The sequence below is a fragment of the Peromyscus californicus genome, unplaced genomic scaffold (assembly GCF_007827085.1).
Source record: "Peromyscus californicus insignis strain IS unplaced genomic scaffold, ASM782708v3 Scaffold_5__1_contigs__length_169319896, whole genome shotgun sequence".
In the NCBI taxonomy this organism is placed as follows: Eukaryota; Metazoa; Chordata; class Mammalia; order Rodentia; family Cricetidae; genus Peromyscus; species Peromyscus californicus.
This window is the reverse complement of record NW_026294573.1, coordinates 39,856,122-39,879,642: the sequence shown is the minus strand read 5'-3', so window position 1 is coordinate 39,879,642 and position 23,521 is coordinate 39,856,122. Positions and strand designations below refer to the sequence as shown.

General features: G+C 40.6%; 1 protein-coding gene across 4 annotated transcripts in view; it reads left to right on the top strand.

Annotated features, from left to right (window-relative positions):
* The first annotated feature begins 15,072 nt into the window (after positions 1–15,072).
* Positions 15,073–23,521, top strand: part of Spata6 (spermatogenesis associated 6) — a 100,529-nt gene continuing 92,080 nt past the window's right edge. Inside the window, exon 1 of one of the 4 annotated variants that reach the window (XM_052717573.1) lies at positions 15,073–15,439. In XM_052717573.1, the coding sequence (XP_052573533.1) occupies positions 15,389–15,439 (51 nt within the window). In that variant the 5' untranslated portion in view covers positions 15,073–15,388. The remainder of the gene's footprint in view (positions 15,440–23,521) is intronic. The other 3 variants (XM_052717572.1, XM_052717571.1, XM_052717575.1) reach the window with 3 other exon arrangements.

Here is a 23,521-nt window from a genome sequence, read left to right as displayed (position 1 = left end):
CAGGGTCCAGCAGTTACGGCAGTTAGAGTATTCTGTGGGTGGAACCTGGCAGTTAGAGGTTCTTGGGACCTGTTCATGTGGCTCGAGGGGCTTACACAGTAGAATGAGATATTTCCATGAGATAATTACATTATATTAAGGTCAATGGGGACCCTCCCCACAAATTCGCACTATGCCAGATACCAGAGACAAATGTAAGCGGCAAACATATAAAGACACAGCAGTAGCAAGAGATATTCTGGAGCTGAGGCTCTCAGGGTCTTGCCTATCCGAGATGCATCCATCAGTGCTTTGTTTCCTGGGGAGCTGATCCCCTGAAGTCAATTGCAACCTGCTGCTCCTCTGACATGGCCAACGGCACACCCTGTCTGCAGGCTTCTGTGTTTTCCACCATGATGACAATGGACTAAACTTCTGAACCTGTAAGCCAGCCCTTATTAAATGTTTCCTTTGTAAGAGTTGCTGTGGTCATAGTGTCTCTTCACAGCAATAGAAACCCAAAGACATAGTCCATCATCGCCAGAAGTCAAGATGGCAGGAACTTTAAGCAGATAAGCACATCCTTAGCCAGGAGGAGGGAGGGAATGCATGCATTCTTTGCTCTTCATATAACTCAGGATCCACAGCCTAGGGGATGGTGCTGCCCCCTTTTAGGCTAGCTCTACTCACATCAGTTAACATAATCTAGACAATCACCCACAGACATGCTAAAAGGTCAACATGATCCAGATGGTCACTCATTGAGCCTTTCCCCAGGAGATTCCAGATTGTGTCAAGTAACCATCACAAACACACAACAGGAATTCTGGATTCTTGGCCCAGTGCTCACTGTAAACAGAGCAGGAGTTTAATATTTTAAAATCTCTACTTTGACAGGACCTCACTATGTAGCCGATTGTGGCCTTGAACTCAGATATTCTTGACTCTACCCTCCAAATGCTGGATTAGCCATCATGCTTGGCAGGAGGGACATTCATGATTTTTAGAAGTAATTTGATTTCTCTTATTATGTGAACCAACTTAAATGAAACCTCTTATGGATTTCTTTAATCTCCAAAACTAGGTGCTGAGTTACAAAGAGAGGTTAGAAAGGGTTGAAAGGCTAAGCCCAACCATTTAGAGATATTTAACACTGTGAACTCTTAGTGTGTCTGATAGCATGTATTATCCGACAGATTTAACTGGAACACTGATATTAAACTTCCTTCTGAAACATGCCACTCGTTTAATTTTTACAAGTCACCTGTTAACATATACCCAGGCTAAAGAGCTTTAATATTAAATGAGAATGGTTCTTGTGTTCTGGTTTAGCTCCCCAACTGGAATAACTGAGTTTTATTATAAAATTAATATATAATTAGCTCTCCTGCTTTAAATAAATGTAAAATTTATTTACAGACAGCAACTGGTTTCAAACACTGGATGACAGGCAGTATAAGTCTGATCACAAGGTAAGTCCAGGCTCTGCACGAGAACAGTTTGCCAGCTGTAGGTTATGTAGAGAGAAGGTACCCAAGCACTACATGCTGGCCCCATTGAACAGAGGAGGCAAGGTCAGGTTGACAGCTGGGGCTACTGGAATCTTTAGTTCAAAGAATCCGAGAAAAATGAACTGTGCAGAGAGAACCCAAGAAAGCTGTGAGGAATTCCCTCAAATGTTCAGGCAGAGGGATAAATTTGATTTTCAAGGAGTTGGACCACTTGAAGCTTGCCAGGTAGCATCTGCTACAGGACTGAGACAGTACAGAAATGCTTAGAATCAGCTGTTCTAGGGCACAGTAGAACTCCAAACTTTCTCAAACAGACAGAATTTCCCCTTAATACTTTGTAAATGCAGAAGTTCCTAGAAAAAAATTTATAGTCAGTATGACAGAATGTTTGTAGAAGACACCAGGCAAGGCAAACTTCTTACTTGTGAATGGGCAGGAAGTGTAAGTAGAAGTCTATAATCAGTGTCAAGCTTGTCCTCCAGGACCCAGGAAAGCTGCACCGGAGAGGATGGAGTCTCATCTACATGCACCCCACTACACACTACAGTTAAAGAACCACACAAAGCAGTTAGCTCTGAGTTTATACATCCTAGGAGTCACTGGCCTCCCTGAAAACAAGTGTTCTTGGAGGAAAGAAGACATGGCCTGGGTTATGAGAAGAACACTTTCTCCTTGTCAAGTATATTGTCTTTCTCTTCTGCCTGAGGATTACACATAAGCTAGGTCAGCCAAGGCTGTCTATGGAGACTCAGCAGTGGGAACCATGCCCCACAGGATGGTCTACAGACTCATCCCAGCAAAACCTGTAAGTAAGCATAACACTATCCAGACGGAAACATAATTCAGAAACCAAGTTAAATTCTACCAGTTCGTGGGGCTTTAGAAACCCCACAGGCTCTTCACTAGTAAAGTAAACCATTACATCTACTCAGCTTTAAAGTATGCAGACATTAAACTGCTTGCTAGCATAAGAATCAACACTTCAAAAAAAAAAAAAAAGAAAAAGAAAAAGCAGAATTCAATGTTAAACAGTGTGATATTAAAGTATCCAGGAGCCAATGAGATGGCTCCATGGGTAAATGCACATGCTGTGCTAGCCTGAGGACCCAGGTTTGCTCTCTGGAACCCATGTAAAGTTAGAAGGAGAGAGCTGACTGACTCTACATAGCTGTGCTCTGAATACCACATGCACACTGTGGCATGTGCATCTCAACAGGACATAAATGTTGGGCAGTGTGAAAGTCTAAGACTTTAAAACAGCTCAGTGTTTGTGTGCATCTGTAATCCCAGCACTTGGGAGACAGAGGCAAGAGGAATGTGAGTTCTAGGACAGCCTGGACTCCGTAGTAAGTTCCAGATCCAGCCTGTGCTCCATAGTGAAACTGTGTCATAAAAACATGGGGGATTGGATGGCTGAACACCCTGGCTATCACAATAGAACTCTCATCCAGTGTCTGATGGAAGCGGATGCAGAGATCCACAGCTGAGCCCCAGCTGGGGCTCCAAGAGTCCAATTGGTGAGAGAGAGGAGGGATTGTATGAGCAAGAGATATTGAGATCATGATTGGAAAAAGCACAGGGACAAATAGTCAAACTAGTGGAAACACATGAACTGTGAACCAATGGCTGAGGAGTCCCCATGGAACTGGACCAGGCCCTCTGGATAAGTGAGACAGCTGATTAGCTTGAACTGTTTGGGAGGTCCCCAGGCAGTGGAGCAAGGACCTGTCCTTGATGCATGGGCTGGCTTTTTGGAGGCTGGGGCCTATGCTGGGACACTTTGCTCAGCCTTGGTGTAGGGAGGTGTAGGGACTGGAGCTGCCTCAGTTGAGTCTACCAAGCTGGGCTGACTCCCCAGGGAGTCCCTCCTTGCCTTGGAGGAGGTGGGAACCGGGGGAGGGGGGGTGGATTGGGGGGAGGGCTGGGGGGTGGGAGGATGGAGGACAGGGAAATCTGTGGCTGGTATGTGAAATTAAGTTAATTCTAAAATAAAAATATTAAAAAAAAACATGGGGGGGGGTGGGCTAGAGATGGCCCAGTGGATAAAGTGCTTGGGAGCAAACATGAGAACCTGAGCTCAGATTTCCAGAACCCATGTAAAGTCTGGGTGTGGTTGTGCTTATCTGTAACTCCTGGGGTGAGATAGGAGGGAAGAGGCAGGTGAATCCTGAGTGCTCATTAGCCAGGCAGTATAGTCAACAGAGGGCTCCAGGTTCAGGGAAAGACCTTGTCTCAAAAAATACAAGGTGGAGAATCAATTGCCCTCCACATGTACCTGCATGGGTGAGCACCAACACATACACATGCACACTACCCACACACATGAATGTGTGCGCACACACATGAATTTAAAGCTATAGATACTTTAATCATGTTGGAGAAAAAAATTGAGACAGGATTTTACTATGTAATGCTGACTGGTCTGTAACTCGCTTCTCTGTATTCCTAGGCTGGCGTGGAACACACAGAGATCCACCTGCCTCTGTCTCCTGAGTTCTAGGATTAACAGTGTGTACTATCATGCCTGACACGTTTAAGAAATTAAGAGAAAATACGCTTAAAAAGGAAAGGAAAAAGCGGTCTTAGGGAATGAAAGGGTAGAGAATCTTAGTAGATGTGTGGAAACTAACAAGTGGACATCTTTGAACTAGGTGACACATTGACTGAAATGAAAACTAACTTGATAGACTTCCTAGAAAATTGGAGACATTAGCAGACACAGATACTCATATGACAGAACCACATACACCATCTGCAGAATATAAGGAAAAAAAAGTTAAAGAAAAATGAAAACGAAAGAATTCTTGCTTTAGGGATCTGTGGGTAAAAGCACATGGTCGATTCCTTATTTGATCAGGCAGGTAATCTAGATTCTACAATCAGGAAAGAGACATAAAAGAAGCATATAGGTCTGTTTTTTCTTAATGTAGATGTGTAAAATCCTAAGTCAAACATTGGCTATTATACATAGCATAAAACATATTCATAAAATAAAATGGTGTGGGAAATATAAGAAATGTATGCCATTAAAAATCTACTAATGTAATTTACTTCTTAAATGACTACAACTGATTGCTTATGTGATCACGTCAATAATCAGTACACAATGGACATTTCAATCTGCTGAATATCTATGTGTGTGTACTATATGCGGGTGTACATGTTCATGTGTGTGTGTGTCTACCTATGGGTGGAAGACAGGTTAATCTTGAGTCACTTTTCATCTTATTTCTTTTTTATTTTACAAACTTCATTATAAAAAACTCTAAAATAAAATAAACATCATACATCACAATTGACCAGACCCACAGTTCATACATAGCAATGAACTTCTATATAGTTAAGATAGGCATTCTGGAGCTATGGAGCTTCACACTATTTTCACTATTGAACACATTTTTATGTAGTTGTCTGCCACTGAAAAAGGGGGGAAAACGGATATAACTGTAACTAGAGAAACAATTAACTTTATATCCTCTTTGAGAACTCATGTCCATTATCTGTACTCAGTCTTTCCTTATCGCTTAATATTTAGCCTTTCTTGTTCTCTTTTCTACATGTTCTACTGCACCCACATGTATGTTTGTTTACATATATAGATATTTTATTGGCTAAATGTTGCCAATAATCTCAGCATCTCTTCCTCTATCAATCTCCACCTTATTTTTTGAGACAAGGTCTCTCATTGAATCTGGGGCTTGCCACAGAGGCCAGGGTGGCTGGCCAACAAGCCTCACAGAGCCACCTATCTTTATTCTCTCAGCACTGGGTTACAGGAGCACACTACCACAGATGGCTAAGAGTGTGCATTCTGGGGATCCAAACTCAGACCATCACTTCCCTGACTCAGCCATTTCCTCAGCTCTATCTGTTTCCTCTATGTTTTAATGTAAAATAAACAAAATACACACACACACACACACACACACACACACACACACACACACACACACACGCGCATGCACGCACGCACGCACACACACATGCATGCATGCATGCATGCATGCATACGCACACATCCCAGTGTAAGGAACTCTAGTTCATCTGTGTCTTATTTCACTCATCATGTTTTTAGGTAACTTAATACCCGTCTTTACCTGTTTCCATCAATTGTCATCTCCCATTCTACTGGAACATTTTAATTTTTTGCTTTTATATTTTTATTGTTTGAGAATTTCATGTATGCATATATGTATTTTGTTCAAATACCACCCCCACTCATTCTTCTCCAATTCCTCTCCTATCCCACATAGGAATATTTTCACTCATAAATTCTTCAAAGTGTGTGAACATACTCTTTTCTTTCTTTTTTTTTTTTTTTTTTTTTTTTTTTTTAGTTTTTTGAGACAGGGTTTCTCTGTGTAGTTTTGGTGCCTGTCCTGGTTCTCACTCTGTAGACCAGGCTGGCCTCGAACTCACAGAGATCCACCTGGCTCTGCCTCCCAAGTGCTGGGATTAAAGGTGTGCGCCACCACTGCCCAGCTGTGAACATACTCTTAAACAAGGACTATACTTTAAAAAAAGTCTTTTTTAAATTTTTTCATTATGTGTCTGTGTGTGTATCAGTGTATGGGCATGTGTACATGAGTGCAGGTATCTGCAGAAGTCAAAAGAGGTTGTCAGGTCCACTGGTACTGAAGTTACAAGCAGTTTTTGAGCCACCCAGCATGGGTGTTGGGAACTGAGCTTGGGTCTTGTAGAAGAGAAACAAGCATTTGTAATTGTTGAGCCTTCTCTCCAGCCAGAGCTGAAAAACAACAAACAAACATCAAAAAAAACCCATTGCAACTCCTTAGTCTTTTTAAGGCATAGCCTTCTCCCTGCTCTCCATCCCCACATCAGTTGTTGAAGCAGTTACACTATGTGTTTACTTTGCTGTTGACATCCCTGTGTCTTTGTCTAACAAATTCTTTTGAGTGCTGTTTTCTGTACATTGTCGGTAGATTTAGATGTTTGGTCAGATTACAGCTTTTGGCATTAAAAGCACAACCCACTCCCAATTGTATCACTTCAGAAGGATCACAGTGTCCAACTGTCTCTCCTTTGTATCAGTATTGAAGTTGTGTTTATTGTCAGACTCATCTGTCCATCCTGTCATTCCCTATCCATGTCTTAGTCTCACTTTTCTATTGCTGTGATAAAACACCATGACAGAGGCAACTGATAGAAGGAAAGGTTTATCTTGAGCTTATGGCTCCAAAGGGCTAAGCATCCATCCACACCACAGTGGGGAAGCATGGTAGCAAGTACTAGGCATGGAGGCAGGAACAACTGAGAAAACACATCTTGAGCTTCAGGCAGGAGACAGATAACAAACTTGAAATGGTACAAGTCTTTAAACTCTCAAAGCCTCCCCTCAGTGGCATACTTCTTCTAGCAAGGCCATACCCCCTAGGCTTCTCCAGACAGCCACCAACTGGGGATGAAGTATTCAAATGCCTGGACTATAGGAGACATCCCATTCAAACCATCAGAATCAGCATCTCCATACTAGTTTTAACAATAATGGATATTCTAGTTTGTTATTCCTATTGACAGCTGGGAGTTTTCTGTAAAGAAATTTCCCTTGTCAATTTTTGGGTCATTCTGAAATTTAGTTCAAACAAAGCATTCAGGATGAATTTATTCCTTTTATTGTAAGTCTTCAAAATGGATTGGTTCTTCTAGTCATCCAGAGCTAACCCACACTTTCCTCTGCTTTGGGTAACATTACCAATGTGAATTTTCAACATAGTTGATGTGTTTCAAGGCAATTCAGCCATTATTCCTTTTTGGTGTTTGTGCTTAGGCAGAACAATATCATGTTCTAAACATGGGGTATTAGCTTGCTTTCTAGTGCTGTGATAAAATGTCATAATCACAAGCAACTTGGGAAGGAAAAGAGTTTATTTGGTTTACAGTCTATCATAATAGGATGCTAAAGCAAGAACTCAAGGCAGGAAGCTAGAGGCAGGAACTAAAGCAGGGACCATGAAAGAACACTGCTTACTGGCTTGCTCCTCATGGCTTGCTCAGCCTATTTTCTTATACTACTAAAAACATTTCCCTAGGGGTGGTACGGCCCAGTGGGCTGGTCCCTCCCATATCAATCATCAATCAAGAAAATGCCCCTATAGACTTGCTACAGGCCAATTTGATGGAGGGGTTTTCTCAATTCAGGTTCCCTCTTCCCAGGTGACTTTAGCTTGTGTCAAATTGACAAAAAACTAACCATCTCACTAGGACTCTATGAATATGTCATTTTATGTGGAGCAAAAATTTAAGTTACAGACTGATACAAAAATGATCTTGCCTGCCTAGACCCAATAAAACAAAGGTCTGTGCAAATGGAAGAGAGAGATAGAAAGTGGATTCGAATGAGAAATATTTGACTTGCAACTGTTGTCATTGAAGAGGGTGGGAGGGGAACATGATCCAAGGAAAGTTGGAGGCCTCTAAAGGCTGAAAATGGCAAGGAAATAGATACTCTGCCAGATCTTTTAGAAATGAAGCCAGGCTTACTTGTCTCTCTTTGAGACAAGCAAAGCCTGTGTCTGATTTCTCATTTACTAAACTGTAAATTTACTAAACTGCAAATCTGTGTTGTCATAAACCATCGAGTTTGTGGCAACTTGTTATGGCAGCAATAAGAAGTCAATACAGCCCCTACTCAACCAGAGTCCATGCCAGCTGCCTGCAGACTGCCCTCACTCTTTCTGTGCCTGATCACCTATCCCGATACACCCCCCAGCACTTGACAAGAGGTAACTCTTCCCACCAGAAGTCCAGGTAGACTGCCCTCCCACAGAACTCCCACACTCTCTCACTCAGTGGCTCCCACCCTATCTATTCCCAATACCCCTCCCCTTCTTGTAGCTATGTCCTGGCCTTCAACTCAGACAAAGAACCCCTGCTTGACCAGAGGCCACCCTAGGCACTAGAAGTCCAGGTAGACTACCAGCCAAGGACACTCTCACTCTCCCACCACCCCTCCCACTCTATCTCCAATGCCCCCACTCCTTCTTGTCACCTTGTACTAGTCTCCAACTTTAGTGGAGACCCCTTGCTCAACCACAGGCCACACTGTATTGAAGACCAGAGAGGAAACAGAAACCAAGGAACAAAATGCCATCCAACATTGACAAACTCAGAAATCAGCACCTTGACCTATAACCACTCTAAACCCAGACACCTAGATGCCCCCATACAAACACAATCAACAGCCAAGGCAATACATCACCACCAGAGCCCAGCTATCCTAATACAGCAAGCCCTAATATTCCAACATAACTGAAGCACAAGAAAAATACCTTAAAACCAACTTTATGAAGATGATAGAGTTCCTTAAAGAGAAAAATGAATAAATCCCTCAAAGAAAGCCAAGAAAAAAAACAATTGAAATAAATGAATAAAACTATTCAAGACAGCTGGGCGGTGGTGGTGCACACCTTTAATCCCAGCACTTGGGAGGCAGAGGCAGGCGGATCTCTGTGAGTTCGAGGCCAGCCTGGTCTACAAAGCGAGTTCCAGGAAAGGCGCAAAGCTACACAGAGAAACCCTGTCTCGAAAAAACCAAAAAACAAACAAAAAAAAAAAAAAAACTATTCAAGACAAAAATGAAAAGAAGCAATAAAGAAAATAAAAACAGGTGAAATTCTGGAACTGAAAAATCTAGTTAAGTGAACAGGAACTACAGAGGCAAACTTCACCAACAGAATACAAGAGATGAAAAATAGATTCTCAGACATTGAAGATAGAAGAAATGAATACATTGGTCAAAGAAAATGTTAAATTTAAAATTTCCTGACACAAAACATCAAGGAAATGTGTAACACTATGAAAAGACCAAACCTAAGAATAGAAGGAATAGAAGATGGAGAAGAATCCCAGCTCAAAGGCCCAGAAAATATTTTTAACAAAATCATAGAAGAAAATTTTCCTAACATAAAGAAGGAAATGCCTATAAAGATACAAGAAGTCTATGAAGCACCAAATGAGTTGGATTAGGAAAAAAGTCCTCTCATCACATAATAATCAAAACATTAAAAATACAAAACAAAGAATATTAAAAGCTGCAAGTAACATATAAAGGCATATCTACTAGAATTAAACCTGACTTCTCAGTGGGGACTCTAATAGCCAGAAAGGTTTGAACAGATGGTCTACTGACTCTAAGAAACCACAGATGCCAGCCCAGATAACTATACCCAGCAAAACTATCAATCACCATAGATGGAGAAAACAAGATAGTCCATGAAAAAGTCAAGTTTAAACAGTATCTATCTACAAATCCAGTCCTACAGAAGGCACTAGGAAGAAAACCCCAACACAAAGAGGTTAACTACACCCATGAAAACACAGAAAATAAGTAATTTCACACCAGTAAAATCAAAGGAGGGAAACACACACACACAACACACACTATCATCATCACCACCACCACCACCACCAAAATAACAGGAATTAACAATCATTGTCTGCTAATATATCTCAATATCAATGGATTCAATTACCCAATAAAAAGACACAGGCTAACAGAATGGATGAAAAAAGAGGATCCATTGCATATAAGAAACACACCTCAACATCAAAGATAGACATTTACCTCACAGTAAAGGTATGGAAAAAAGATTTTCCAAGTAAATGGACCTAAGAAACAAGCTGGTGCAGCCATTCTAATACCTAACAAAATAGACTAAAACCAAAAATAAACAAAAAAGATGGAGGACATTTTACACTCATCACAAGAAAAATCCACCAAGATGATCTTTCAATTCTTAACATCTATACCCCAAATGCAAGGGCACCCACATTTGTATAAGAAACATTATTAAAGCTTAAATCACACATTGGCCCTCACACATTGATAGTGGGAGACTTCAATACCTCACTCTCACCATTGGGCCGGTCATTCAGCCAAAAACTAAACAGAAATGCTGGAACTAACTGATGCTATAAATGATTCTTGATTTATTCAGTATTAAAATGTGAAAGTAAAAGTATATTGTTCATGTGGAAAACACAGGAAATATATTTAAACAACTTAACAAATCAAAAAATCCTAAGTCTTCTTAAAATGTCAGAAACTCAAACACAGACTATGATGGTTTGAATGAGAAAAAGCACTATAGTCTCATATGTTTGTACACTTGGTCACCAGTTTATTGGAGCTGTTTGGGAAAGATTAGGTGTAGATGTAATAGTCTTATTAAATAAGAAACACAGCCAAATGCAGAGTTAAAAGCCCAAGAGGTCAGAGCAGTAGCTAAGAGCTGAGACTTAAAACCGCCTTCTTACCCTTCCTACTGCTGCCGTCCTTCACCTCAGAAAAGAGGCCTACTTCCTGTGGGTCTGTCTTTTATTGACTTTCTGTTCTGCCTTCTTATTGGTTGTAAACCCAACCACATGACCTCCTCATTACTGCCTGTCTGTACAGACCTCTAGGTCTCTATGGCTGGTATTGAGATTAAAGGCATGTGTCTCCATGCTGGCTGTATCCTTGAACATACAGAGATCTGCCTGTCATGTGATCAAGATTAAAGGTGTGCGCCACCACCGCCCAGCTTCTGCTATGGCTTGCTATTAGTTCTGACCCCCAGGCAACTTTATTTATTAATATACAAATAAAATCATATTTCAGTACAAATAAAATATCACCATAATTAAGAAGCATGGTCTTGTGGGAAGAGGTGTGTTTCTAGGGGTGGGCTTTGAGGTTTTAAAGGATCTGTGCAGTTCCGAGGTCCACTTCCATCCTACTAGAGGATCAAGGTGGGAGCTCTCAGCTGTTCCTGCTGCCATGCCTTTGTTCCACCATCATGGACTCTAACCTTCTGAAACCATAAGTCCCAATTAAACACTTTCTTTTATAAGTTGCCTTGGCAATGGTGTTTAATCACAGCAATAGAAAATTAATTAAGAGACAGATAGAAGACAAAAAAAATGACTGCCAGATTGATAACAATGAATTTAGATGTTTCTATTACTATTAATTAAGGAAACTGTGGGCAAAGCTTATAAATAGTTGACAAAGAAAGAGGTATTTGCAATGCCTGAAACTGAATTAATTAATGAATTAATCAGATACAAAGGGTTACTATGAAAAAGAAAAATGAGCCCATTTGAAAAATAATAGAGTACGTGAGCAATTTATAGTAAAGATAGAAGAAAAACTTGTATTCATATGCTAAGACTGATCTCTAGTCACTTGACAAAATCAAAAGCAAGGTGGTATTTTCCATGTTGGGGCAACCACCCATAAGAGAGCTTAATGTATATTAAAAGATTTTAATATGTATTATATTATAATTATGTAAATATATGAGAGAGCTTAATATATATTAAGAGGCATTAATGTATATTAAAATAACTTAATAATGCAATGTTGGGAGGAATATGGGACCATGACCTTTATTCGATTTGTTCACACTTTCAAGACTTAATCACTTTTCTGCTATTACACACATACACAAATATTTGCATATGAGAAATTAGAGATCAAGCACAAAGAAGGAAGTATATTTGCAATGAAAATAATTATTTGAATATATAAAATTAAAAAGAAAAGATAGAAAAACAATTGAATCAAAAATGGTCTTTGGAACTACTAGACAGTTCCCAGAAAGTGAATGGCTAATGAAAACATGCAAAAGCACTCAACCTCATCGATAATCAGAGATACAAAATTAAACCATAATGAATATCAAAAATACAAAAAATAAAAATGCAAACATCCATAGTCCTGCCACAGCTGGGATCTGTATTGATGGCCGTGATCCATGTTGCCACCAAAGACCACACAGATGCCCAGGGTCTGGGCTGCAGCCTGTGGCCATGAGGGTGTCCAAGGGCCATGCTGCTGTTGGGGTCATACTGATCTGGGTGGCTGGTGCTGCCACCTGGGGCAATGGAGACCTCCAGGCCTAGGCCGCTGCCTAGGGCCATGTCTGGGTCCGTGACCCAACAACAACTGGGGTCTGGGATGATGTCTATGGCTCCCGTTACCATTGAGGACTCTGCAGATGTCCAGGGCCTGGTCAGCCATCTGAGACTGTGCTGCTGTGTGGACCATACTGATCTGGGTGGCCTGTGCTGCCACTGGGGGCCATGGTGACACCTGGGTCGGAGTTGCTGGCAAGGGCCACGTCTGGGTCCGTGGTCCTACTGCAGCTGTGGTCTGTGATAATGTCCGTGGCCTGTGTTAGCACAAGGGGTCATTGGAACTATGCTGTGCTGAGGCAGCCCCGCCCTTCACTGGCCCTGGGATAGCTGGCCTTGAGCCCTTGCTGGATAGCGGGCTCCGCCCCTCAGGTTAGAGCTGCACCTCTCCCAAACTCCACAAAGATGGTTCTACCCTTCAACTCAGGTGTGCACCTCACCTGGGCAGCACACTAGAGATGACCCTGTGGTCAGGGACACAGGTGAGCAGACCCTGAGGGCTTGAGAGCAGGAGAGCTGATGCCAACCCTCCAGATTCCCCTTTCAGCAACCAGGAGGGAGGGCCTTGCACCTAGCCTGGGCTAAACAGTAGAGCTGGCTCTGGTGGTGTGTGGGTGGGTGATTCAGATCTGAGGACCTGAGTGCAGAAGAACTGGCCCCACTCCTTGCTTGTAGATGGAGCTATGAGCTAGCCTGGCCAGTGCTGGAGAGCTTGCCTGGGTAGTGACAATGAAGGAAAGCTGACAGGATGACCAACCTAGCTACCACCCAGGCCCAGAACCAGGGCTATGAGTTAGCTCAACTGAACATCCACTCCGTCTATGAACTGTTGGAGCATAAGAAGGAGACAAACTTACAGATCCAAAACAGCAGGATCTCCATGACACAGGTCAACAGGATATCCAAAAGGAGTTCCACTGAGAGCCCGTTTTGGTGGTGTAGTGGAAGCCTGAGGCCTCGAGCCAGATCAAGGAGCACTTGCAAGTAAAGATGAATGGACTAAAGGGTAAATTGTGTGAGTCAACTGGCCACACTGAAGCTTCCACAAGATTCTTCCCCTTTTATTTTTTTTGTCTGTTTTTGTTTTGTTTTGTGTCTCTTTTTTCTTTGTTTTGTTTTGGTTGTTCTTTTAAATTTGGTTTTGTTTTGGGGGGATATTTCATGGGCTGAGGGCAGATGCGAGGAGACAGTGAGATAAGTGGGATCAGAATGCACGATGTGAAATCCACAAAGAATTAAAGTTAAAAAAATTTAAATAAATGCAAACATCAATGTTGGCAAGAGTGACAAAAAGCACTCATATTTTTCTTGATGAAGCAGGAATTAGTGTAGCTTTGAAAGATGTAGTAGTATTACTTTAAAATCCCACATGTGCAAAACCTGCACTTTGCACAGGGGTCATTCCTCTTCCACCACACATGCATTAGTAGACCTATTCTAAAGGTTTAAAATCATTTATGTGTGTGTCTGTGTACATGTACACAAGTGTGCACCAGGGTGCCAGAAGAGCACATCAGACTCCCTGCAGCTGGATGTACAGGCAGTTGTGAGCTGCCCAAAGTGAGTGCTGAGAATTGAGCTCTGGTTCTCTGAAACAGCAAGTGCTTTTAACTGCTGAGCCACCTCTCAAGTGCTAACATATTCTAGAATGTTCATAACAGTATTATTGTTAATAAGAGACAAAATATAAACAATGCAAATGATCACCAATAGTACATAGGATAAAGAATGTAGGTTTATAAATCAATGTACATCTCCATATTGGAATATTGTCTAATCACGGTAGAAACTTCAAATACATGACATTAGTATTGCCTAGTTCCCACAACATAAAGAAATAAGCAAGTAACAGAAAAATATAACATTAAACAAGATAAATTGAGCAGTAATGTAGTTTGGAAATGCATACATGACAGCAGAAGATTTATTGTAACGAAAGTCATTGCAGGGTTTACTTCCAGGACAAAGTTTGTAAGGCAATGTTAAGGGAATATTTTAGGCATTAATATCATCCTGTTTCTTAACTGGGTCATAAAAAACACAGATACTTTCCCCTCCATTGTTAGCATGTATTCGATACTCATATCCATATACTCTTCCTATACATATATTCTTCATATACACATAGTTAACATATTTTGCAGTAAAAATAACTTTAACATGGACTTTAACTGGACAGCCTTTTAGCTTCTTTTTATTTTTCATGATCTATGGCCAGCATCCTCTTTACTGTAGGTCTGTTATTGAGAGTTCCATCTGAGCAACAGGCATAGAGTCACACAGTGGTGAACTGGACAGGAAATCCTGAGGGGAAATAGGGACACACTGACAGAGAATCACAGAACAGTTGACTAAGAAGGTGATCTCGGGAGGCAACTGTGATTTTACTTGAGAGATCTCGGGTTCCAGCCCTGTTTTTGCCTTTGTGTTGGGCGCTAATTCCCTATTTCATATATTGGTTTTGTAAACTGTATTATAAAATTCAAACTCAAGGAAGATTACTAATTATAGTATATGTGGAGAAACTGAGGCCACAGGCTGACGCCACTTCCCCGTGATGCGATCACCACTTTGGAACCCAAGACTCCCAGACCTGAGCAGAGGCCCCATAGCACAACTGTTCCTTTTCCTACCGGTTAGCGCTCACAGCTTGACGTCACAGAAGAGCCACTCCGCCCCGTCAGAAGCCCCGCCCCCATCGGTCTCCGAGCCCCGCCCTCTGCATCTCACTCTGTCATGCCCCGCCCCGGCGCGTCTCTTCCGGCTCCGCCCCTCCGGGCTGCCATGACAACGAGTCCGCGCCCCGCGCTCAGCTGCTGCTCGGGCGGGACCCAGGCTGGACCGCGGGCCCCGGCCTGGGGGCCACAGCTGTCACCGCCGCCGCCACTTCATCTCCTCCCTGTCCCCGTCCCGCCCCGCGTCTTCCCGCCGCACTCGGGCCGGAGGCCGGGGGTCCCTCCCCGCCGCACCACCCTGCGCGGATGCCGAAGGTGAAGGCGCTGCAATGCGCCCTGGCGCTGGAGATCCGCTCTGTGAGTACTGGCCCTGTCCCACCCCGGCCTCTGCGTCCGCCGCCTGTCCCCGGCCCTGGGGACCCCTGGAAATGTCGAGTGCCCGCCCACTCCAGCCTCGCGGGGACCTCACCCCAACTTCCCGCTGGAGTACTTTCGAATTTCTTCCACAACACTTCAGAGTTGCACTCTCAAGGCACTAGTTCCCTTCGAATTCCTCTTTACTCCTTTTCTTTTGAGGTACTCCTGGACCCTTGCTCTAGTCTGGGGATGTGTGGCATTTCCGCCAAATCCTGCAGGTTTTCAGATCCTTTCCCAAGCTTCTTCTTAGCTCAGGAACCTCTTTTCAATTAAGGTGGAGTTCCTAACTCCAAAAACAACTCACTTGTGGCGTCATTGCACAAAGTTTCTTGCCTTCTCCTCCCAGGACAAACCCAACTCCTCTGAAGCCACTTCAGCTCTTCCCTCCAGTCCCCAAACCCTCCTGACTTTGAGAGAGGTCCCTTCTCATCCCTTCTAGTCGTCCCACGGAAAGACCTGGTCAGCTTTTCCGGACAGCGGCTGCTTCAAGCTTGCAATTCCATCCAGTTATTCTGCACATTCTTATAAGGGGATCTGTCCAGTGTTCTTCGATAAACCCAGCTGAGGCAGGGAACCCCACCTGTCTTCCAGTGAGGGACTTTAGGGGTGTTGAGAAGCCCCTACTCCCCTTGATAACTGCAGAATTTCCTCCCGAGATTTTTGAAATCCTTCCGTCATCCCAGAAAGAACTTTCTTACTTCCTCCTTTAGAGGAGAACTCTAGTTTTCTCTCCTAACCCCTCCAATTCCTTATTCCATTTCTTTTCATACCTTCATTCTTGAAGTGCCCTCATTACATACTCAGTCTTCTTGTTGGTATCCCAGCATAAGTAGGGGGTAAGGATACGCATTCTCTGTATTTTCTGTGCTTGCCCCAAGAAGCCCGCTTGCATTTTCTTCCCATGGGCCCCCAAACTAGCTTTTCTCTGCACTTACCTTTCTCCTGACCTCCCTCTCTCTGAGGCCGCAGCAGCACTGAACTTAAACCAGCATAGAAGTCACAAAGTTCTTTCAGGTCCTTTGTTCAGCGGTAAGAAGCAGCTTGGGTGGGGCAGAGTGCAGCAGGGGTGGAGGGCGAGCGAGTTTCAGGGACTCCAGCGCCTGTGCCAGATGTAGACGTTATTATTCAGAAACGCCGTACTGTCCCTAGCTTTTTGTGTTTGCATCGCAAGTTGACTTTCTGGCAGCGTTTTTTTGCAAAGAATGATTAGTTTACCAAAACAATGCATACTGATTTCTAAATGTGCTAGATCCCGGAAAGTTAGTGAAACTCAAGTCCAGTCTCTGTATACTTTGTCATTGGCTGCTGTTTCCTCTCTTTGTAACCAATGGTTTAGCAGCTTGACTGAATGCCCCGCCTGACAGGCTGGCTGCTTTCTGTTGCCAGTTCTTTGCTGAAAGGAAGTACTCTGTTGTGATTGTAGCCCTAGGGAGACAGAGACATTTTATTTTACTATGTTGCTTTCTCAGTATACGTTTTACTGAATAAAATAGCTAACTATAACTCCGGAGTATGTTGATGCAACTATTCCTGTTTTTATAAATATTTGAGTTACAATATTCCATAGTTCCCCAAATTTTCTAAGACATTGCATAGAGGAATCACAGGACTACAAATATTTTAACATCTTTTCGACTGTTATTTTATCTTAAATTTTTTTATACATTTACAGTATATAAAATGAGGCCCTCCATGTTAAACAAGTTTTTTTTTTTTTTTTTTTTTTTTGCCTTTAGTAACCATTGTCATTGTCGTGGCATAAACAGATACATACACTCTTACTCACGGTATAGGTAACCATTGTCATTGTCAGGATATAAACAGATACACACACATACATATATACATAAAATATTTTCTTACGCAGCAGGCAGAATATTACATAAACTAAACTGTACTTTATTTAATATATCCTGGAGATTAGTCTGCATCTGTGAAGAGTGCCATCTTGTTTTCTCCCAAATTACAATTATACAGAGTGATTGGAAGAGCATTTTAATGAGTAACTCTTGCTTATTTCCTGTGTACATTAATTTGATTTGTCTGTGTATATGTTCTTGTGTATATGAAAAATACATTTACTGAAAATTTGAAAGTAAATTGTTGACACCATGATACTCCTAAATACTGCACATGCATACTGTAATATGAGGGTATTGTACATAACCATAATTCTATGATCATAATTGAGATAATAGTCTATCTTAATATTGTGTCCATATTTAGGTTTACCCAGTTATCACAAAGATAATTTTTATAATTAATTTTTCAAACCAAGATCCAAAGTTTGTATATTAAAATGGACCATTTGATTGTTAGGTCTTATAATTCATTTTGTTATAGAGAATTCTTTATTTCTGTGTTATTTTTGTTTTCTGTCAGTGGATTTTGGTAAGTTCACACATTCATGTCATCATTACCCAGATCGATATTTAGAAATGTCTATCACTATGAAGTTCCTTCATGCCCCTCATTGGAAAAGAACTGCCATTCTGATTTGTCTCTCTTGATTGGTTTGCCAGCACTGGAACTTCATAATGGAGACTTACAGTGTGTAATATTTTATGTCATGTGTTGTGCTGATCATGACTTTGAGATTCAAAAATGTTGTATGTTTCAGTGGGTTGTTCCTCCAAATTATAGAGTAATATTCTCTTGTATATGCATCTGACAATGTTCCTTTTTAAAAATCATCAAATTAAAATATATATATTTGCAGTGTACAAAGTAGTCGTATTTTCTTTTTGTGCTGACCTGACAGAAGCTATTAAGAAAGTAGAGAGGTGTATTAATTACTTTTGTGTTGCTGTGATAAAATACCATGCTCAAAAACAACTTAAGGAGTCTATTTTAGGTTATGAATTGAGAGGGATGGAATCTATCCTGGTGGAAGGCATGACCACAGTCAGGGATAGCATGGTGGTAGGAGCGAGAAGCTAGATGATCTGCAAATATGAAGCAGAGAGAGAAGAGGAAATGGGATGAGCCCATATACCCTTGATATCTGTCCCAACAATCTTCCACCAAACATTACCACCAACTGGAGACCAAGTGTTCAAATGCATGAGGTAATAAGGGATGTTTTTCTTTCAAACCAACACAGAGGTCTATTCTGGCTCATGCTATCAGGGGATATCAGTCTACCATGGTGGGTTAGGCATGGGAGTAGGGGTGGCTTTGCCCATGGCACAGGAACTTTCCCTGAGGGCAGTTCACATCTTGGCAGATCAATAAGCAGACAGAGGACTAGAAGCAGGGCCAGATTATAACAACATCACCAAATGGAGACCAGATGTTCAGAAACAAGAGCTGGTGGGGACACATTACTTATTTAAGCTGTAACAGTGATATTTTGATTTTTGTATACATTATGAAGTGATTAGATCAAGTAGTTTTAACACATCTATCACCTCACAGAATTTTGTATTTAGGGCATTTAAGATTTATTGTTTTAGGAAGTTGCAAGTTTATATTACATTTTTTATTAACTATAATCACAGTGCCATGCACTGTATCCCTAGAACTTACTCATCCTGTCTGAAACTTTGTTCCTTTTAACCATCATCTCTATATCCCTCCCATCACTCCCAAGTTCCTGGTAGACAGCATTCTGTTTTATGCTTCTGTGAGTTTGACCTTTAAAAAGTTATTATTTACAATTGAGATCACAGTGTTTGTCTTTCTGCGTCTGGTTTACAACAGTTAGTAAAATTCCCTCCAGGTTCATGCACAAATTACAAATGTTAGGATTTCGTTTTAACCATATCTCAAGTGTTTAGGTCATTTTATAAGCAATGTTTATTCAATGATGGGCTCTTAGGTTGATGATTCCCTTTCTTGTTGAATGGGAATAATGCTGCGATGAACACAGATGTGCTGATGCCCCTTTGGATATATATCTGGAAGTGGAGTTGCAAGGTAGTTATACTTTTAGCTAGCTGAGGATTCTTCATGCTGTTTTTATAATGGCAACAAAATTTACATTCCCACCATCAATGTTCGAGGGCTCCCATTTATCCACATTCTTATCTACAGAAAAAATATTTTTCTATTCTGACTAATGTGAAGTGATATTTTATTGTTTGATTTGCATTCCCATGATAATTAGACTTGGATGCACCTTTCCAAGTATGTGTTGGCCTTTTATATGTCTACTTTTGAAAGCTGTCAAGTCCTTTGCCCCATTTTAAAATTAGGATTTTTTTCTCTTCTTGCTGTTGAATTCTTTTAATCCTTATATATGTTTATACTAACCCTTTATTAAATATTTGGTTTAATATGGTTTACACATATTTTTTTCATTCTATTACCTGTTTTTTTACTGTTAATTGCTTCCTTTGATATGCAGAAGCTTTCTGAGTTGATGCTGTCTCTGTTCTCTTATTGATGGTTATTTATTGTATCCTGCTTGTGATTGGCATGGGTAATGCTATGAAGAGTCATTCTTATCAGAGTCTTTCTTAGATGTTACCTTCTGAAGAGACAAGGCTCAGGTAGAGAACATCCCATGATGTATTATTGCCCATTTTTTTCTCTTGTGGTGAAATTTAATATTTTCTCAATAATAAGTATTTCTATATGCTAGAAATCTCTACTTGTGGGTTGGAAATGTGGCACCCCACTCTCCTGTCTTCCTCTCATGTCTACTGTTTGCTGCAGTCTGGTATTAGGAATGACTTCGGAGGTGTGACATGGAATGCTGTGGTTAAGACAAGAACAAAACACAGCAGGCAGGAAAGGTTGGGCTGTATCACACAGCATTTTGTGTTGTCCAACAGAGCCATATGACTTTCGAGAAAATACGTTGCTGGGGAGAAAAGTGTGACTTTCTCAAAGAATCTTTCAAGAATGACATGATGCGCCAAGTCACACATTTTAAAAGAGCATCTAAAGAGTGATACATCCAAAGGTTTTTACACTTAGATTGGGCACTTATCTTTGATAGGAAAGGGCTGCTTTTGCTGTTTTTGTACTTTGTACTTCCTTTTTACTATTGAGTATTTCAATGTCCACATTTTTTTATTAGAAGGAAGAAAATAATGTAGAGCTTAAATATATCAGCAAGGAAAGTGGAGAACTTTCTTTAATGCTTGTTTTGGCTAATTTTATCTAATTCTATATTTTTCATTTATATATTTACTTCACTTCATTACCTACCTCAAACTAATGACAGCATGTGGCAAAGAATGCTGTCTTTCCAGGCACTGCATAATCTGGATATTTCATCCTTGTGATCCTTACTCAATCAGGCATTGTCATACTACCATTAAAAACTTTTGATTACAAAATACTTGAGATTAACAGAAAAAATATAAATAGAAGAATATAAATAGAAGATAATGATGACTTCATCATTTAACAGCAGGAAAAATATAAGTAGTAGATACTATGACCTTTCCCTTTTAATAATTGATGCATTTTAGGTTTGATGCATTTAAAGAAACCAAATACCACATATGAAGTTCAGGCCTCCTACTACTTCCTTTGATCCTGTTTTTCTCTCTTCTGCTTGTGAGTTAAGGTAACCGGTACCCACAGATTCTCAATACAGGTGCAAACATGCTTTTCAGTTTAGTCTTGGCCAAGCATTTACATGTAGAAATGCCTTGGTTATGTGATTATTTTTCTCTTTTGCTAGGATAATTGGTTTATTTGTTACACATGTAAGCCAGTTGCAAAATGCTTTTGTTAAGAGGAAACTTTTGGAATGTTTAGTTTTGTTTGCTATTATTATTATTATTATTATTATTATTATTATTATTATTTGTTGTTATTGAACAAGGATCATGGGCGTGCTAGGTATGTGCTCTATGACAGAGCCCTGATCTTAGTGCTGCTGCAACACTTTAGAACAGAGGCCCTGGAAGTAGTCACAGGTGAGTAGATTTAGAACTGGAACTTTGAGTCTTAGAGTAACATACTTATTAGTTTCCCAGGACTGCTGTGAAAAAGTACACTGTGAAATAGGTTATTTTCTCACATTTCAGGAGGCCAAAAACATAAAGTAAAGGTGATACCAATCTGGTGGCTCTAGGTATGTGGTGATGTATTGTGTCCCCCAATATACTGTGTCTCCCAATAAAATTTGCCTGGAGATTAGAGCAGAAAGCCAGCCACTACGTAGAAGTCAGACAACAGTAGCACACGCCTTTAATCCTCTCACTTGGCAGACATGGATCTCTCTGGATCTCTGTGAGTTCAAGGGCACACTAGGAATAAAGCCAGGAGTGGTGGTACATGTCTTAAATTCCAACACTAGTTAACCATAGAGGTCTGGAGGTCTGTACAGACAGACAAGAAGTGACAGAGCTGGGCAGGAAGAGGAAATGATGTAGCTGGACAGAGAGAGCAAATCAGATGGCAGAATAGCAAGGCATATAGGAGTGGGTAGACAAGAAGTAGCTTGCTTTTGGGAGCTGCAGAGTTGGTGAGGTGTGGTTAGCTGTGGCTTTCCCTATTTCCCTGATCTCTCAGGTTTTCACCCCTATATCTGGCTCCATGGTTTTTTGTTTTGTTTTTTAATAAGACTGTTTAGCAATTCGTCTACATAGGTATGTTTTGGATTGTAGCTGTGTAGCTGGAGTCTGGTCCTAGCAGTTTACTTTTCTGTGATTGGCCCTGTTCACTTCTTCTGCTCCAAGGAATGAGTATCAAGGTTTTATTTTTATTTTTCCTTGTTAAACATATTTTGAATAATAAACATCTGTTGGTGACAGGTAATGCACTTTTCAATGATCTCCTAGGAATTATCTTCATTCGTTTCCCTTCGGTAATACTAGTTTTTCTATTTTTGTAATTTGATTGTTGCTGGCAAAGAATGTTATAGACTTAAAAATTTCACATATTTATCATGTAGTGTTGATTTTAAAAATCATTTATGAAACTGTAGCATATATTCAGAAAGTGTACAAACCCAAGTGTGTAATTGAGGTGGTTACCATGCAGCTGCCAGACTGTTCCCCTCCCCTTACATTTCTTTCTCTCCTGTTACATCACATCGTAGTTGGAACTTTTGAAATCCAGTTTACTTACTCTGTCTATACATTATGAATTCTTTATGTCTAACCACTTTGCGAAATACAACTCTGATTTTGTGAGACAGTAGTGATTTTGGCTTCCTTATGTGAACTTACTGCTGTTTATTTATTCATCTTGTAGCTGATGCACATTTTCCTTGTTCCCAGTGGGAGATCCTACAAGCAATGCTGTGAAATCCCATATGCCTCTTTGTGACACTTTCAGGATTTTAACTTTGGGTTCAGCTCATATATATCGGTTGTAATGGCTACTTTGGTTTTTATATGGAAAATCATTTTATTTGCAAATAAAGACAGCCTTATTTACTTCTGACTGATCATTTGACTAATTTTTTCCTTGTCTTTAATGCTTGGAATCTTCTCTATAATGTTAAATGTACAGGTAGTGGTAGGAATATCAATATAATCTGAGTTGAAGTTATGATTCTGAAATTTTACCCATGAAATTAAATTGTCTTATGAGATTGCTAATAATAGACTATTTGTTTAATGCCGTCTCCCAATTGAAGTTTCACACATAGGCAATCCAGTATAAGATTGGCCATAAGGCTTTCATTTGTTGAATTATTGTAGTATGCCTTTATTTCTAATTTTAAAATTATCCTAGTTGAATTATTTTTTAATGATTTTAAAGTTTAAAGAAATTATATATTGTTTCCCATTCCCATTATCTGTAAAACTGGACATTAAATTTTTTTATTTTATTCATTTATCTTTTTATTTATTACATGTATTTGTGTGTGTGTCTCTGTATAGGTATGTGCATTGAGTGCTGGTGCCTGCAGAGGCCAGAAGAGGGTGTCAGATCCTCTGGAAATCGAATTATGAACCGCCTGACAGGAGTGTGGTTTCTCTGCAAGAGCAATGAGTGTTCTTACCACTGAGCCCCCTCTCCAGCCCCAGAACATATTTTCTGACATTGATCTCTTTCTCCATAATAAATTATTTTTAGTTTAGTATATATTCCTTTTATTTGCTTTGGTCG